This window comes from Petromyzon marinus, chromosome 42, assembly GCF_048934315.1.
Source record: "Petromyzon marinus isolate PM22_M1 ecotype Great Lakes invasive population chromosome 42, UKy_Petmar_22M1.pri1.0, whole genome shotgun sequence".
In the NCBI taxonomy this organism is placed as follows: domain Eukaryota; kingdom Metazoa; phylum Chordata; class Hyperoartia; order Petromyzontiformes; family Petromyzontidae; genus Petromyzon; species Petromyzon marinus.
In genome coordinates, this window is record NC_133708.1 from 11,573,627 (window position 1) to 11,591,477 (window position 17,851).

The 17,851-nt window shown below is 50.7% G+C and overlaps 1 protein-coding gene across 1 annotated transcript in view; it reads left to right on the plus strand.

Moving 5' to 3' along the window:
• LOC116951166 (leucine-rich repeat neuronal protein 1-like) overlaps positions 1-17,553 on the plus strand; it is a 121,259-nt gene extending 103,706 nt beyond the window's left edge. Inside the window, exon 2 of the mRNA XM_076073524.1 lies at positions 1,051-17,553. Within this exon, the coding sequence (XP_075929639.1) occupies positions 1,397-3,712 (2,316 nt within the window). The 5' untranslated portion in view covers positions 1,051-1,396 and the 3' untranslated portion in view covers positions 3,713-17,553. The remainder of the gene's footprint in view (positions 1-1,050) is intronic.
• The last annotated feature ends 298 nt before the right edge of the window (positions 17,554-17,851 follow it).

Sequence of the window (17,851 nt, forward strand, 5' to 3'; positions counted from 1 at the left end):
GTGTTTTACATTGTGTATATTTGTTTGCTAATACTGTGTGTGTTAATGCATTTCTGAGTGCCTTTATGACTGTATGTGTGTCTATATGTCGACTCAGCCTCAAATGAGTGCCTGGTGTGGTGTATAAACATCGCCACTGGGGAGACAAAGGTGGCCGGGCGTAGTGCTGATCACGCATCTCCTCGTGTACCATGCCGGCATTCATTGGTGCTTGCCAACAGCACTTTCCCCAGCACTCTGTTAATGCTATACGGTGGTTCTTTGTCTTTTAAAGCATCTCAGTGTAACTCTGTGTGGCAATCAGAGTGAGACTGTGGGAGGCAAATGCAATCTTTCATGGGAAATGCACCATGGAAGTCCACAGGAATATCTAAACGTACATTTAAAACAAATTGTATCCTACGTTCACGCAGTTCGTGTGTGAACAGCACCTGGAGAGGCTGCTGTGGCTTGCATTATGAAGAAACTCACCACCGCCATAGGACTGTGGAATATCCACCATCGGCTCAGGCCCACACCGACAGAGGTGATCAGCACCCCGTGCTCTTTTTATTTTGCGTACGCCAGACACCGACGGCTCCGCCGCTTCAATCACCGCTTTCAAATCGGCAGAAGTCAGCGGCGCCCACTAATGCGTCAGATCACTGATTAAAGAGGTGCTTTCACAGAGGCCCCCCGAAAACACGAAGCAAAAAAATGAGGAATGGAAAGGCGAAGACACTTAGGGTTGACTTATGATGGCCAGCGGATACTATTTCAATTCAGCGTCCGCCTCGGGACAAGCAGAACAAAGCGGCACAAGAGTCATCCATTGCGCCCCCCCCATACCCCCCCCCCCCGTGAGCAGTAAAACAAGCCCCTTTTGTCCCTTCCCCCCAAAGACAGATCCTAACCATATTTTTTTTGACAGGTTACCGTGATGGACAGAATGTGCGAAAGGGCCACGGGTAATACGAAATGGCTTTCCTAATGTCTCTCTCTTTCTCTCTCTCTCGCTCGTGTGATCTGTCTCTCTCGCTCCCCCCCCCCCACCTTTTTTTGTTTTTACAGGAATTTAGAGAATCTTTAACGCTCAAGATTGTGCCCCGACGGCAAACCTTAACATCGCTGCGACCGAAAAGCCGTGCTGGATTTTGTGACGTGAATAGAGACGAAGCCAACCTGAGCCCTCCGCCTTGACCGCTCCTCGGCACAAGGCGGCGCGAGGGGTGAAGAGTTGAAAGTCAACAAAAAAGCAGGGCTGTGGCGTAAGGGCGGTCTACGACCGAGGACGGGAAAAATAAACCCAACAACAACAACAACGTCTGAACTGCAAGACGCGCTGCACCGCGTACGGATACAAACCTTGCATCAGGCAGGCGAATCGATAAAAACAAAACAATTAAAAAGGAGACCGATGGCGAATCCTTGGCGCGCCGTGAGCCTGGCGCTGGCGGCCGTGCTGGGGGCGGCCACGCTGGTCACCTCGCAGTGCCCGTCACGGTGCATGTGCGAGGTGCGGCCCTGGTTCACGCCCAACTCCCTCTACCAGGAGGCGGCCACCGTCGACTGCAACGACCTGAGGCTCCGCGAGGTACCGCGGAACCTGTCGGAGGGCGCGCAGGTGCTGCTGCTGCAGAGCAACGGCATCGCGGAGATGGGCGCCGAGCTGGCCGCCCTGGGCAACTTGACCGAGCTCGACCTCTCGCAGAACAATCTGACGCACGCCGGGAGCCCCTCGTTCGCCGGCCTCGGCCAGCTGGTGATCCTGCACCTCGAGGAGAACGTCATCAGCGAGCTGGCCGAGGGCGAGCTCCGAGACCTCGGCGGGCTGCAGGAGCTCTACGTGAACCACAACCAGATCGAGAGCGTCCACCCGGGCGCCTTCCTCGGCCTCAGGAGCCTCATCCGCCTGCACCTCAACTCCAATCGGCTGCGCGCCATCGACAGCCGCTGGTTCGAGTTCACGCCCAACCTGGAGATCCTCATGGTGGGCGCCAACCCGGTGCGTCAGGTGGAGGACATGAACTTCATGCCGCTCTCCAAACTCCGGAGCCTCGTGCTCGCGGGCATGGGGCTCCGCGCCGTTCCCGAGAACGCGCTCATGGGACTCGACAACCTGGAGAGCCTCTCGTTCTACGACAACAAGCTCGCCGCCGTGCCGCGCCTGGCGCTGCGCAAGGTGCCCAGCCTCAAGTTCCTCGACCTCAACAAGAACCCCGTCGCTGTGATCCGCGAGGGCGACTTCCGCAGCATGCTGCAGCTCAAGGAGCTGGGCGTCAACAACATGATGGAGCTGGTGGCCATCGACCGGCACGCACTCGACGACCTGCCCCAGCTCACCAAGCTGGAGGTGACCAACAACCCGCGGCTGTCGTTTGTGCACCCCGACTCGCTGCGCGCGATCCCGCGCCTCGAGACGCTCATGCTCAACAACAACGACCTGAGCGCCCTGCACCGGCGCACCGTCGACGCGCTGCCCAACCTGCGGGAGGTCAACCTGCACGGCAACCCCATCCGCTGCGACTGCATCGTGCGCTGGATGACGGGCAACGCGACGCGCGTGCGCTTCATGGAGCCGCAGTCCACGCGCTGCGTCTCGCCGGCCGAGCACGAGGGCAGCCCGGTGCGCTCGGTGCCCTCCTCCGACGTCGCCGACGGCTGCCTGCCGGCCATCGCGCACGGGGCCTTCCCGTCCGGGGCGACCGCCGACCCGGGGGCGACGCTCTCCTTCGTGTGCCGCGCCGTCGCCGAGCCGCCCGCCGACATCTACTGGGTGACGCCGTCGGGCGACAGCGTGGCGCCGGGCGGCGCGTCCGACAAGTACCGGCTGAGCGAGGAGGGCACGCTGGAGATCCTCGACGTGCGCTACGAGGACACGGGGCTGTACACCTGCGTGGCGCGCAACTCGGAGGGCCTCGACTCCAGGGCCGTGACGGTGCAGGTCAACGGCTCCGTGCCGCACGTGCCGGGCCGCCTGCTGTCGCTGGACGTGCTGAGCGTGGCGGCGCGCTCCGTCCTCGTCTCGTGGCGGCTGCGCCCGGGCGGCCGCGCCCCGGACCTCCGCTGGACGTCGGCGACGGTGCGCATCGGCAGCCCGCGCGTCGCCTTCACGGCGCGCGTGCCGGTGAGCGTGCACGAGTACAACCTGACGCGCCTGCAGCCGCGCACCGAGTACGAGGTGTGCCTCGCCGTGTCGGCGGCGCCGCGCGGCTCCGGCCGCGCCGAGCGCTCCTGCGTCAACGTGACCACGCGCGCCGAGCGGCCCGGCGCGCCGGCGGGAGAGGAGGGCTACCGCGGAGGCGACGCCGTCGGGCGCGGGACGGGCGCGGCGGCGCTGGCGGTGGCGCTGGGATCGGCGCTCGGCCTCGCCGCGCTGCTGGCGCTGCTCGCCTGCTCGGCGCTTCGAGGCCGTCGCCAGCGCTGCCACCTGCCGAGCCATCTTGACCTGCAGCAGCAGCAGCGGCGGCGGCGACGGCGGCGGTGGCACCAGCGTCGGCGATGCCAGCGCTACTGCGAGCGCCCGTTGAGAAAGTTCTCCGCGGGAAGCTGCTCCTCGCTGCAGGAGCTACAGCCGCCGCCGCCGCTGTGGGAGGAGGAGCGCGGCGCGGAGGGGTGGCCGGTCCCCGGGAGAGTCGGAGGTGGTGGCGGCTGCGGTGGCGGCGGTGGCGGTGGTGGTGGGTTTTGTCCGGTAGATACCAGCAAGAGTTACAATGCTCTACAGCCACACTGAAGCGAACTGTGCTGCAGGCAAGGCCTTGTCAATAAGCCCGTCGGTCAATTATCTTACAATGAAAGTTTGTTTGCTCAGTTGGTGATTTACTTACATCTTGTTTCTTCGTTATTTATTGCTACTTCACTTCATTTTACACTTTTTTTATTTTACTTTGAGTACGCAGTGTAAGTTTAAGCACATTCGAGCAGTATGCGTTCCGAGCGCCCGAGGCCATTTTGCCGTAAGAACTGAAGCGACGTTTATTTTTCTAAGATGACAAAAAAGGGACAATGTTTTTGGACTCACAGGCTGACAACGACGCAAGGAGGCTAGAACGACCGGAAGAATAAGAAGAAGCGCATCGTGGTGGACAAGCGGCGCTTGGCTAGTCGCAGAGGGGGACTTTTGTCGTCCTTCGTAATTTGTGGGAATTAAAAACAAAAAGTGCGTGGAGGGAGGGGAAAAAAAGTGAAATTTTCACTCGATAGTTAACGAAACAAAAGAGTTGGTGTTGCGACGCAACGTGTCTGGCCAGTCTACGATTTTTTTGTGCGAGTTTTTTTTATAGATGAAAAAAAATTGTAAAAAAATACCTTCAACGAACGTCCCTTTTTGAAATTCGCCCAAAGCTGTACATCCGAGCAGCCCCATCATATGAGTGGGCGTTCATTTTACGCGTTGCGTTCGAAGATTTTCGGGAAACACAACTGAACGGCATCAATGGGAAGAACTAAAACATGCACACGTATTGTCCGATGTTTATAGCTGCCCAACGTAACGATAACTGTGTTTTCTGCTTTCAAGCTCCACAACGTGCTAATTTCTAAATGCCTAAACGGTTCCAATCGTCGCATCTTTTGCTAATCTCATTTCTTTAAATGTCACCACCAATGTGTTTATCATGTTCTAAAAATGGCCCATCTTCTCGGTGGTATTTTATAGCACTGTTAATCTGGGTATCCGACGCGTGTTTAGATTACTTCCGTGCCGTCTCGTGGCTAATATGTGCTTACGACAAGATATGACATCCTATTTGCAGTCTATATATATTTCGAAAGCCAAGAATACAGTTTCTCATTTAAGGGGAACCCATTGCGTTTAGTCGTGTAACGTTGTGTCGAAAAGAGTCAATGTCTCCTTGTTCAAACCAGCAATGGGGTGGCACTCATCCTGATCAGCAAGCACGAGGCAGTGGTGGAAATTCCACATCACCTCAGCTGGGATCAGTCCCTTCGTAGGACAAGTGCTTTTAGCGAACCTCTATTTAGGCCAACAAGGCACACGAAAGGGTGGGCGACCATCATGCCACATTTGTATTCCCAAATGCTGATATTTTGACAATGCACCATGTATTAATTTTAAGGCTGAGTCGACCTAAGGGACGCCGAAGACCGGTTCAGATATTAGTCACCCGACGTTGGCCGTGAGAGGGAATCTAACTCGGGTCGCTAACCACTACACTACCGCTCCCCGTGTGCCACTCCCCACACACACTTAACCGTGCCACAAATTGTGAAATGTCCAATTATTTCAGTATTCGCTCATGTCAAGTGTAAGTGCAGACAATTCTTGAGAGTTATTTACACAAATGAGGCATGCTCAGACCACGTTTTAGCGGGGATGGATGTTGGAATTTGATTGTCGGGTATCTTTGTGTGCACTTAAGAGAAATAAATTATTTTAAAAATATTTAGCCGAATAAATTCCTAATCTAACTGCTTAAAAATAACTCAGGAGAAATCCGGAAAGCAAATGCAATCTATAAACATTTCTTTTTATTTTACCAGGTGAGGCCGACTGAGCTATACAGCTCTTTTTTCAGAAGCGACCTGGCCACAATTGGTAGCTCAACGAAGTGGCTCATGATGTGAAAATCTATAGCAGCCAAATACGCTAAACGCATGTTTCTAAATGTGGAGAGAAACATTGGAGGAAAATCCACGTGACCACGGGGATAACACGCAAACTTCAAATATACATGAAAAAGGGTCGGGATCGAACACCACGACCTCCTGTATACCAAGAAAGGTAGTTAACATCTCGCCACCGCGGCACCCAATCAGTAGACGTGTGAATGATACTTGCTTATACGCAGCCTGCTCTACACAAGCATTACACTGCCCACGAGGCCAGGTGGCTTTGAAGTCATCGTAGAGGCCTGGTCGTCAAGACGAAACATTGATAGGCAGTGAGTGGTGTCTCAGTTCGAGTTTGTGTAAACGCAGCAACACAAAACAATGCTTTGGTTGGCCCTTCTCGATCAATATGTGCCACGAGCAGATACTATGTTTAAACGAAACGACACTATCGACTGGTTTTGACTTCACCGAGAGTCTTCAGCTCGTTCTGGCCTCAAAATCAATGCCATCGCTTGGGTACATGCAAAGTGTGCATCCACTGTTGGCTTTCATGGGCGTCTGGACACTGGCAATGTTGTTTAAATGTGTCTAAGAGACACCCACAACATATACGACAAGGTTGATCATATATCTGAGTCACCGCGCCGATAAGGAAACCTTTAAGTACACACTCACAGTCGGCCGAGTTACCAAGTCAGTGGTCCGTAGCTGCGTAGGTTGAGTATAAGTATCGTGAAGTCGAACTCCTCTCGTCTGTGATAAAGTGGAGGTTGGGCTGTTCGGATCCTATCAGTGATCTACTCAATAACCACCAGTGGGGACAGTCCTCGGGACCCACCACCACGCTGTGCTACGTCTTTCCGCGCGCCCGAGGATTGTTAAACGCGTCCCACGTGTTGCAAGGAGCGGCTACAATATGCGAGGGGGCCTTAGGACTTATTCGCCTCTGGGTTGATCGGGCCCTGGCAGTGAAGGCAAAATGTTAGGTCGCAGCAAGCAAAAAAACACACAAAAAACACACAAAAAGAGCAAAACAATTGCAGGCTCTGCCCCCGAATACGTCTCACGCTTTAATGAAATGAAAATTCAGCGGTAAAACGAAAACAAAAACAGTGGTGTTTTCAAATCACCGAAATAAAATGAGATCTCAAACGACACGCGTGGCGCCTGCTCCGAGGGGGATGTTGGCTAAACGGCAACGATGTTTCTCCGGCTCGAAGTTGTGCCAGTCAGCGGAGTTCCATCCACGGGTTTCGCTCTTGTTGCAGGTGGCACCTCCGAATGGCACGGTCGGCTACGTACGGTGCGGAAGACGTTCAACAAACATACCGTACATGCATGCATGCATACATGCACGTGCAGCTGGCTGATTCATTCGACGTGCACACCATGAAGGTGGATGCAGTGGAGTAACGAGCGTGGGGCAGGCATGGGGGATGTCTTGCCCACCCCGTGGTGGCCAAAGATACGAGTTGGACCCCCCTTGACAACCACCTTGAGATATGTTTTCAACAACAGTGCAAAAGAACACCGCGCTTATTTAAAACGCGGTTTAAATGTATGTCATGGAAATGCTTTCATGAACGTTCCGCGTTTTATTTCAATTGAATTAGAGCAGTAATGTAATATTGCAAAGAAGTACTACGGAGCTGGAGTGGCTGCATCTTGCAAAGATGGAGCAGCCCCTACAGCGTTAAATGTTCGAGACCGTGAGCGTAGCGATGTTGTGATTAGGCAAGAGGATCTGCGATATATAATAGCCTAGATGCGACCGTGCGAGACAAATCAAATATTGGGGTCCCCACCCCATCAATTGCCGCACCTCATGAGCTAATGCTGTAGTCACTACGCCATTTGGTGGAAGCAGGGCCGGATTAAGGCACGGGGCATTAGGAGCTGCAGCCCAGGGGCCTCCGCCAGCTGGAGGGCCTCCAGAGATTAAGTGAAAAGTTATTTCATTTGTGAATGCTGAATTTTGTTTGTTGTTAGCCTTGTAAAAATAAATTTTTTACTTTGATTTCCTTTTCAAAATACTACTGGGGGCCTCACAGTACCTGTAGCCCAGGGGCCTACAAAACCTTAATCCGACATTCGGTGGATGCAATGGTTTCATACAACCAAGTGGTTGATGCCGAGGTGACACCTACCACCAGACCCGTACTCGCAGCAGGAACAGGAAAACGCGACACAGAGCCCACTCTCGAGCTAGACTGGGAGTCGGGAGTGGCACATCCCTGATCGAACCTTATGGAGGGACCCCGATGTCCCGAATAAACGGAAGTCAAAATCGTAATTAATGAATTTATTTTTGGCGACTCCGTCCCACCGCGCACACAAACGCCGCGACCCACCGGAAACCAACCCTCTCGTTTCTTCACCAAGCACCCGTCTTTGCCAAAATTGCCGTAGTCATAAACAAAACTTAATTAGCGCATCGTGTAGAGCTCGTCGAGAGGAATACATTGCCGTATCTTTCGCCTTCAACAGACATAAAATGACGTCGCAAGGCAGTTTATGCGAGAGCCTGGGGCTTATGGGACCCCGGGATCCCGCCATCAGGTTCACTTGTGACCGTTCAACATGCGGCAAGAAGACGAACGCCTCCTGTAGAGACTTAAACCGACTGTTGGTGGCAATTGCTGTAAGCGAGTAACACCCATGAAAGCCAGCACGGCGAACGAGGGAGTGGGTGGCCTAAACCACGCACGCCTGGCCGCCTTTGTCTCCCCAGTTTCTGATGTTTATAGACTGCACCAGGTGCTGAAGGCTGAGTCGAAATTGGCGGTGGGCCTGGACCAGTTGAGATATTCGTCACGAAGTAAGAATCGAACTTTGGTCACGAGTAAACTCAACACGAAGGACGTTCGAAAGTAAATTATAAATCGGGTCACCCATTTCGTAGCGCTGCCCACAGACATTCAATCAGCACACACAAAGACACATGCACATTAATCCGCATAGCACGCACACACATTACACATTCATACAGTCAGCAACTGCAGTACTTGTGATTCGCACTCGCGTGACTCATGCTACCATCGCCACGGCATGTGTGCGAGTAACAGACCGTTTCGCAGTCCCCATTTAGTATCTGCAATGTTAAGCAGTTTCCCCCCACCGGGAACCGGTTAGCCAGTAGGGGATGCCACAAACTCCCACAGAGTGCGGCTGCGATAACTTTTAAACCCGTTGGGCGTCTTCAAAACGGATGAGAATCGCCACCTCTTTTTCTCCACCGAGCAAATCCAGACGTGTGCTATTTCTGGGTCAACAACCGCGCAGAATTATTTCAGAATCGTCGGAATGTTTATTCACACTGGAGGAATCCGATGAGCTGTAAAGCTATTTTTTTCCACAGATGTCCAGTAAGGGGCGGGTAAGAACGTTACAACAATCACTACAAAAGCACGATAGGATCGCAAAGTATAGGAAAGGTAAACAAATCACTTGAAGAAATATACAAATTTAAAAACAATTCTTACCAGGTAAAGCCTATTGAGGTATTAACTTATTTTTCATAAGCGTCCTGGTCACAGATGATAGCTTAACAAAGTGGCCCATCATGTGGACATTTAAAGAAGCAAAATTATCGTAATAATCTCAATGCACGTTGCTAAATGTGGAGGGGAGAAAACTCAATAACGGTACCAGATCTCTGTACAAATCAATTTCCCTCCACCCGAATACAGATGCCAATTCCCCCTGAGGGTGTCAACCCAAACTCGATACTCGGATACTCATTGTTCACCTGTGTGTCACACCACCACCACCCCCCAGTACCAACTCTCTTAATATATGTATTGACGTTATTCCATTGAGTAAGGTAAACATACATGATCATCATCGTGGAATTGTTGTCCACCCTGATGAGTAAGCGTGTATGATCTCCCACCTGCCTAAAACACGACCTCTTTATTTGGTGAAATATCACAATTTGGATAACGATTTGATCCAGTACCTGGCTATCTATATGTTCGTGGTACATCTGGTACATTTAGTAGCTGCTGGGGGACACGTTGATCCATTACGTTCAACGCTGTTACACTGACTGCATATATTATTCACCGTATGTTAAAATTATTTCGTAACGTACGCAGCCAACCGTGCTAAATCGGAGGTTGGTTCTCGGACGAGCAATGGGATGCGTGTACGATTCGGTGCATCATTCCGAGCCTGCGAAAAAGAAAGCCTCACAGAGTCTCGGAACCATTGCAAGGTGGGTTCCTCCCGCTTCGAAGCGTTTGGTACGACTCCAACGTCCGCAGGTCGGCCAAAAAATAAAAAAAACCCAGAGAAAATCCCAACACAGGAATCCCATTAGGAACCAGCAGGTGCCACGTCATTTCCCTACGGATTGGCATCTCGCACGGTGGGTTACTGGTGTGCGTCGTTGCCCTGTGAGGCTGTAATCTCTTGCAGATCGGAGCTCCATCAGGCCCGTGATCCACCAACCCCGGTGTTGTCGTTATTGTTGTTGTTGCTAATGGGTTCCCCGGCGAGGAGCAGCTACCGCGGGAGTAACAAGACAACGCGTTATCTCGGACGTACAAAAGCCCGCGCAGGCTCTGATCTCTCTCTCTCATGTATTGACATATCTCTGTTAGCCACATGTTGAGGTTTCAATGCGTAACCGCTGTGTCCTTTTTGAGTAAAAAAAAATGTTGCTGTAACAGGGAGGTGACATTGTTGTGTCTCTATTTGCGCACGCACGCGCGTGGCGCCCGCGCGTGCCGACCGACAGTGAGAACAATGAGGGACTGGGGGGGGAGGGCACACTGAGGGGTGGTGGTGGTGGTAGCCAGGGTGGTGCGTGGATGTTTTATTCGGTGATTTAGTTGCGTATTCAACGCCCGAAAAAAGTTGCCCGGTGCAGCTCAGAGAAATCGACGCATTGGATCTCTGAGGATGTGGGTTCTAATCTGTCCGTGCTTGAACCAGGTGAACAGGTGTAGTTGAGTTGATGGGCTAGGGTTTTTTTTTATTTCAATCGACTGGATTGTAGCTGCCCAATTGGGCAAGGAGGCTAAGCATGCGTTTTGCACTACATTTTCAGAGTTGGTAAAACCCTGCAGGAACAAACAGGCTGGAGTGAGGAATTTAAACCTCAAACCTTTATGCCAACTGACAAGCAACTCCCTCCAGCCGCAGGGCCATTCAGGATATAATCAATAAATACCAAGCATTTACTTTGGAGCTACCATTGAGGACTGCATCCATCATCGCATAGGGTCGTTCAAATTGAGCACAAAATTGTGGAGAGGTCAATGGCAGTCAACCCATGGAGAAAAGTCCCCGCTCATTACCCATTTGAGCGGGGAGACTTTTGTGATGGAGACACGCCGGGGTGAGGCAGTGTGTATGCCTTTGGCCAGCTAGGCGAAGTAAGTCCAATTACTATTCAACCAATTTAACTTTTTTCCCGACACAGAACCAGCATGAGAGGGCAGTGTAATTCATGACGTGAGCATGAAGTGTTAGCTTTAAGTAATGGCATCTTTAAGGTGGAGCTACGCGCCATTAAGCACAGACAAATTTAACAGGGAATAATTTGACAAAGTCAACTTTACTCAAAGCCGTGCCAAAATGCGGTGTCTAATTATAAGGATCAGCGCCGAGAGATTCCGTGAACAGACGTTGAGCACACTTAGTGCGTACGATAAAACACACAGGGCACGCAAACACGGCTGATGTTTAAATAACAATTAAAGTACGCCTACTCGGGGTGTTCTTGATTTTAAAAATGGGCCTTGATTTTCAGGATGTATTATGCTTCACCCACTCATCTTGTCAATGGTTACAATCACACGCACACACAAATACATCAGGAATATTAGCTGTACAGATACCGAAGGAGCTTGGTACAACAGTTAGCGCGATGTACTATACACCGGATGAGCATGGTTGGCTACGTACGGTGTGAAGGAAGTTCAACATACATACAACTCGAGTTTTAAGGCTACCCCACACCTAACAGCAGCGGTGAGTGATCCCTGAACCTGTCCTGGGCCCTCTCTCCACCAACCTCCACTGACAAATGTGGTAAAATAAAATTTAAAAAACCTCCCATGACCGAAATAACATGGGCAGGTCCTAATCCAGCAACGGATTGTAAATAGTTAATATTTTATTCCTGTAAATTTGCATTCCAAGACAATACACACATGAACAACAAGAACAACAACCCACATAAAAAGAGCAGTGCAGGACGGCTCCTCGTGACGTTGGTGATGCAAGGGACCAATTTTCGTCGATCCTATTATCCGCGTGGGGATCTTCGATTTCACTCTGCACATCCGTCGAGGGGAGAAAAAAAACCGGATAAGCGGATGAATTTTCCGCTAAAAACTTGCGGATATAAGTAATACATTCCGCAAAAACATGATGGTAATACCTGCAAACGCAGATACACAAGAGGGAAGATCTCCCCGTGTCACCGTTTACAGACCGCGGGGACCAGAGCTGTCAGCAAGTGCCGATTAAGGGCGAGCACGTCAACCTTTGTCTCCCCCATGATGATGTTTACCAACTGCACCAGAAAGTCTTTGAAGGCTGAGTCAATATAGGGAAGCCCCAAGAACGGGTTCAGATATCACGTTCCACCAATGTTAACCAGGTATCGAATTTTGAGGTCACAAGGTTTGTATCGCAGTGAGCTATTGCGTGTCCACCCTACCCACGAACATACACACACGCGCGCACAGTACACTCACCTGTATAATTTACTGTTGAAATCTCCATTATTTGCTAAGTCGAACAGCTGGGATGTAAAATTCAATTTACCCTGTGGTGTAGCTCGCACGGCAATAGGAGGTCACATGCCATTACAATTACAAATGAGATAGATGGCCCGTGTGCGCCGAGCCAAGAAACGGTAAATTGAATGAGGTGATGGCAGACGAAATAAACCACGGTATAATTCTGGACATTTCAGGCTGTTATGATATCAGCACCATATGCCGAGTGCACCCTCGTTTTAGAAAATATTGCGATCATTAAGGGCGTTATTAAGAGAGGCAACGGAAGCGAAGCGTTGGCTCGGGATGAATTGTGGACTATTGCGCTACCAGACCTAAATAACACCGAATCACTGTCTAAATATGGCACAGCAGTTCATGCTGAGAAAGAGTTGCGCGTACGTGGCGTGTAGGTTGTTTGGCCCCTCGCCTCTGAGCGCAGTTAACTGAGTTTGATTCCTGACCATGGCTAACATCAGGGGCATATGACAACAGACTGTAGGGGCAAGTGCTGTTCGCGATAAGTGCCTATGAAGGCCGGCTCAGTACACGAGTGGGTGAGTGGCCAGCACCACGCCCGACCGCCTTTGTCTCCCCAGTGGCGATGTTTACACATCGCGCGAGGTACTCATTTGAGGCTGAGTGGACCTAGGGACGGCCATGACGAGTCAAGGTAATCGTCACTTGTGTTGGCCCCCACAATTCCACACTCAAACAAAAACACACCATAACGTATCAAACCAGCACTTACCAGTGACACTTTCAACAAACGCGCAATTGCGCACCGCGGTTGTACAAACCTCACACACACGCACGCGCACATGTGAGCGTGTGTAGGTGTACACGCGTGTGTGTGTGTATAAACAACGCCCGAATGGGCTTTCCACAATGATAGGCCTCCCCGTATTGTGATCTCTCAGCAGATGGCACATGTTAATGCCTTGGGGCAGCAATGGTCGGTCTCCCTCGTCAAAGGCCCCGTAATCAAAATCGCACTTGTCACGTCGAACTTGCTACGTGCCGTCAGACCGCGGTGTGGGGGACCCTGTGCTCCGAGCGTCTGCACAAACAGAACATCCAGCGCCTGTTTACATCGTAACAATAAACTAAATTGTCAACGAAAACAAAGGGACCTTGAACGATGACAAAGACGAAGTCAGAGTGACTCTCTCCCTCTTTGCTCAAAGGAGCACTGAAGAGGTTCCCATCTACAAAAGAATGACGAACCCTCCCCTCCACCTCCCCCCAATAAAAAAATACCTCTCAATTCACATAAAAAAGATGCTTCTGAGTGCACAGGGCAATAGGTGTCGCCTCCTAGACTCATAGCCCCATAGCCCCATAGAGATTTGGCACAATGGGGAGCGCCGTTAATGCATCTGCCAGCTATCTCAGTCAGTCAATCCATGGCACCTGGGTCTGTTCCGTGACCTACCAGCATGCTTGTGCCACTTCACGTGACCTCAAAGTGCACCTAGCAAGGCACAAGCGCTGTGCTCACGTCACCGCCACTTAGTGATGAACAGCGGTTGTTGTTATAGTGGAGTGGAGCGTTAAGCACTTTGAGTTCGATTCCAGCTCATGGAAAAGACCGGCCACGATTTTCTTAACCTGTCCTGGGCCTCTCCTAGGCTGACTCAGCCTCAAATGAGTACCTGGTGTGGTGTGTAAACAACGCCACTGGGGAGACAAAGGTGGCCGCGCGTGGTGCTAGCAACCCAAGCCCCTAGCGTGCTGTGCTCATCAAAATAGGTGCTCGATAAGAGCACTTGCCCCAACAGTCTGTGGATGCTATACGGGGGGGGGGGGGTCTTTGTCTTTGGGGTCAGGGCCTCCACTAGAGGAAGTTCGAGAGAGAGCCCCTCTCGAGGATTTTAAACGTTACTCTGGATTGCACGCCCGGTGGGCTGACCATTGCACCACAGCAGCATCCGTACAAAAAGGTATCGGTGCACGAACTATTTAATTAAACATCACCATATAATATAAACACTGCACATTAAGAAAATGTTTCTGGAAATTACCATGTTTCAGAGCAGAGGGAGTGGAAAGGGCAGGAAGACCAAGTGACCTGCACGACACGAGGGCAGTTGCAGACAGTTTGCCCAATTACATGTTCAAAAATCACTTCAAATGCACTCTAACTCACAAGCGTTTCCATGACACCGAGCCGTCAAGGGTGATCTCAAACTGTAAGTGAATGACTCAGTCATGCAATTGGCCAAACATTCGAATAATTCAGCACCCTCCTGAAAAAAGAGCACTCGTGATCGGCGATGTGGCGTAACTTTGTTGAAAGTGGGGTCGGTTAAACTCGAGAGGGTGGAGGGCATGGCAACAGCCAATGCCAATGACTGGCTCGCTCCAACATGGCTGGGATCACCTGAATGTGAGTGGTGCGTTGCCCAGTATTCGCTGAGTCTGGTCACCGGAGTCCTGTTCTTGCGAATCGCAATATATTCCGGAGAAAAATGCCAATGTCGCGCGGTCTGCTCGCCGCTTGGAGCAGTGATTCTCAACATTTACTGCAGCCTTGTACCACTTTGATTCTCAATCGTAAACACAATATATAAAATGTGAATAAAATGCATAGTGTTTGATTAAACAAAGTAGTTGTGCTTACGTGCCCGTGCTTAATTTGTGTTTTTCGATGATTTACCTAATATGAAAAACCTGGCCATGTCTCGCACCCCCATAAAGGGCATCTCGCACACCCAGGGGGTGCAGCGTGCACCCCAGGTTAAGAACCTCTGGTACTGACTAGGAGATGGCTTCAGGAGGGAGTGTAGTTTTTTGCTCTTGACCGAGTGTTAAAAGACAGGTGAAATTAATCAAAGGATGAAGCTTCCGTTTGGTGACAGCTGCCTTCATTTTGTCAACGCAACATGAATGGGCGAAACAGCTGTAATCGAAACGCGAGCATGCCTGTGATGGGGAGCGTCGTTTCAGAACAATAAACGCGTGCTCACGGCCTGCACGTGGAACGATGGGACGGTTGGAACAAGCTCGGATGGGATACACGTGGAACGTCCATCGCGCAACCCAAACCTGGCCCCTTCAGAATCCCATCCCGTTCAGACTGTGAAAGAAGTTCTACAGGGTGGTGGTCCAGTCGTCTCGTAACCCTCAATTAATTGACCCCGAATATTTTTTTTTCCCTTTGCATATTCATTTCTTATTAAATAAACATTATTTTTAGTCAATTAAATGGGGGAGGGGGGGGGGGTCATACGACATATGGACTACCCTGAAGACTCAGAAAAGCCTCCTTAACAATGTTACGTTTGCTTATCAGCCGGCGCCGTGCCACGCGTCACAAAGCCAGGCGCTGGGAATCTTTAAATGCGCGTGGTTGGTGTCCGCCGCTTTTGGTTGGTGCGCGTTAATGGCTTTGAAGGTAATAGATGAACCGGTGACCGCCAGGTGATTAGAAGGCCGTCAGGCGATAAGAAGAGTGCTGCGGTACGCCACGCATTTACAGGCGATAACGCCCAAAGCGCCGTACAGATGGGCACGTGGAAATTATCCGCGGTACTGCCATAGCTTGGCCGCCTCGTATAGAACAGTGGCACCTTGTTGTTGTTGTTGTTTTCCTCCTTCCTCATCACGATTGCTGAGCACAGAACTAAAGGGCAATAACGCCGAGCTGCCAGCAACAAACAGCACTGTTTAAATTGTAATATCGAGGGTGCTTGAATACAATGTAAACACCTACGAGGATTTGCAACAATAACGCAAGAAATGTGCCCCTCCGGGCTCTGGAGACCACCTGGAGAAGATTCAAAGGCCACGTGTTGACAACGATGGCGAACACGTGGAGACTCTTTGACTTTTTGAAGCGATCAACATTACATTTGTCATCACGTTACAATGTATTATCCGTTCTTTTCTAATAACATTTGTTTAAGCACCCTGTACAAGAGTTGACACGTTTCTTCAATTGATCAAGCTGATAATTCCCTCCCCCATTGCCTCTTTTCAACGAGGGGAGGAGAATTCCAAAGTGGAGTCGGTGCGAGGGAAGAAGAAGGAAGACAGTCGCGTTGTGTCCTCCAGTGTGGTGAGCGAGTGAGTGGGGTAGCGGGTGGGTGAGTGGATGGATGGGTAAGTGAGTGCGTGACTGAGAGGGCTGTTCTGACCTGCAGAGTGGCGGTTGAACACAGCGTGGACTGGACCAAAACAGTCAGTGTCTGGCAGACCGCGTCCTCAACATTGCTGGAGGAGTCTGTGAGTGAACTTCAGGAGTAACCATGGTAATAGGGATGAAAGAGCAATACAAGTAGCTGGCGAGAACGACTGAGTGCCGATTCAATCGCCCTGACACTGCTCGCCACACTGATACACGACAACAATCACAACAGATTGGGAGGTGTCATAACCTTGCCTGGCCAGGAGAGGGCAGTGCACCGAAAAATGTGGACCACCTCTCCAGTCTGTGTGGGATAGAGCGTTTCCCCTTCACACGTGTAGGTTTTTTCCGGGTGCTCCGGTTTCCACCCGCATGTAAACACTCATGAATTGTACCCGTAGCACCTTAATATATAGAGGAGCGAGGAGCTTGGGCAATTGTTTGCTCCGGCTCATCGCGTGGCTGCCTTGCCGCTCGTCTGCGGTTCCTCCTCGCCCCTCTGAGTCGTTCTGTCTCCACCACATTGAGCGGTTACCGTGCGTTGCATTACGAGTTGAAATCATTGAATAAAATGTTGCGTGCCGCCATGCACGTTTGACGGCTTTAATCATATCAGCAGTGAGCTGCTCCGTAAACTGTGAAGGAGTGTTGCCAATGCACGCCGTCTCACTGTGGAGGTCGCTCCTTAAAACAAAATTTGGCCCGCAGACCAACCGAGCGATGCACCGCATCTGCGCGAATTCAGAATGCACCGTTTGTTACACGTTGCCGATAGCGCAACTGTAATGAAACTGATATAATAAATGACGAAGAAATAAAGCATTTGTCAAAAAAGATATACGAATAGAGACTTGTCCCAATACAGTATAGCTTTGTTAACGTGGTCTCGTTTGCTAAAAACAAAAAATCGCACCTATCGGAAGTCCATCTGTTGCTGGAGGCGTGACTTTTCTCTCATTTTTCACTTTGAATACAATGCTTTTGGTGCTCATCTAATGTGGACAATACTTCACCAACACAAATATAGCATTCGTCTTTGGTTTGCTACAATTTGCCAAAAGTTACATTGGTAACTCGAGCACACAAGTCGCTATGTATTTGAATTTACATTCGTTTGAATAAATTGTTTAAGATATACTTCACCTGGAATGTGTTTTCTTCATCGCATGCATTGTAAATAAGTGTGTGCATATACTGAATGCCCTACTCATGTAATTACCAAACAGCTGTTACGAACGGTCTCGTGTTAGGAAAGGCTCACCGAGTGTCAAGACTCCTTTGCCGGAGGGCTCTAGCCACTGATGTTCGTCGTTTGGGCAATAACGTTTTTTCAAGGAATTGTTTTGCATGCAGAGAGAAAAAGGGCATTGTTTCGTGGAAACTCGCACGCGAGTCTCGAACGGCAACTCCAAATCGTGCCGAGATAGGCCATCGT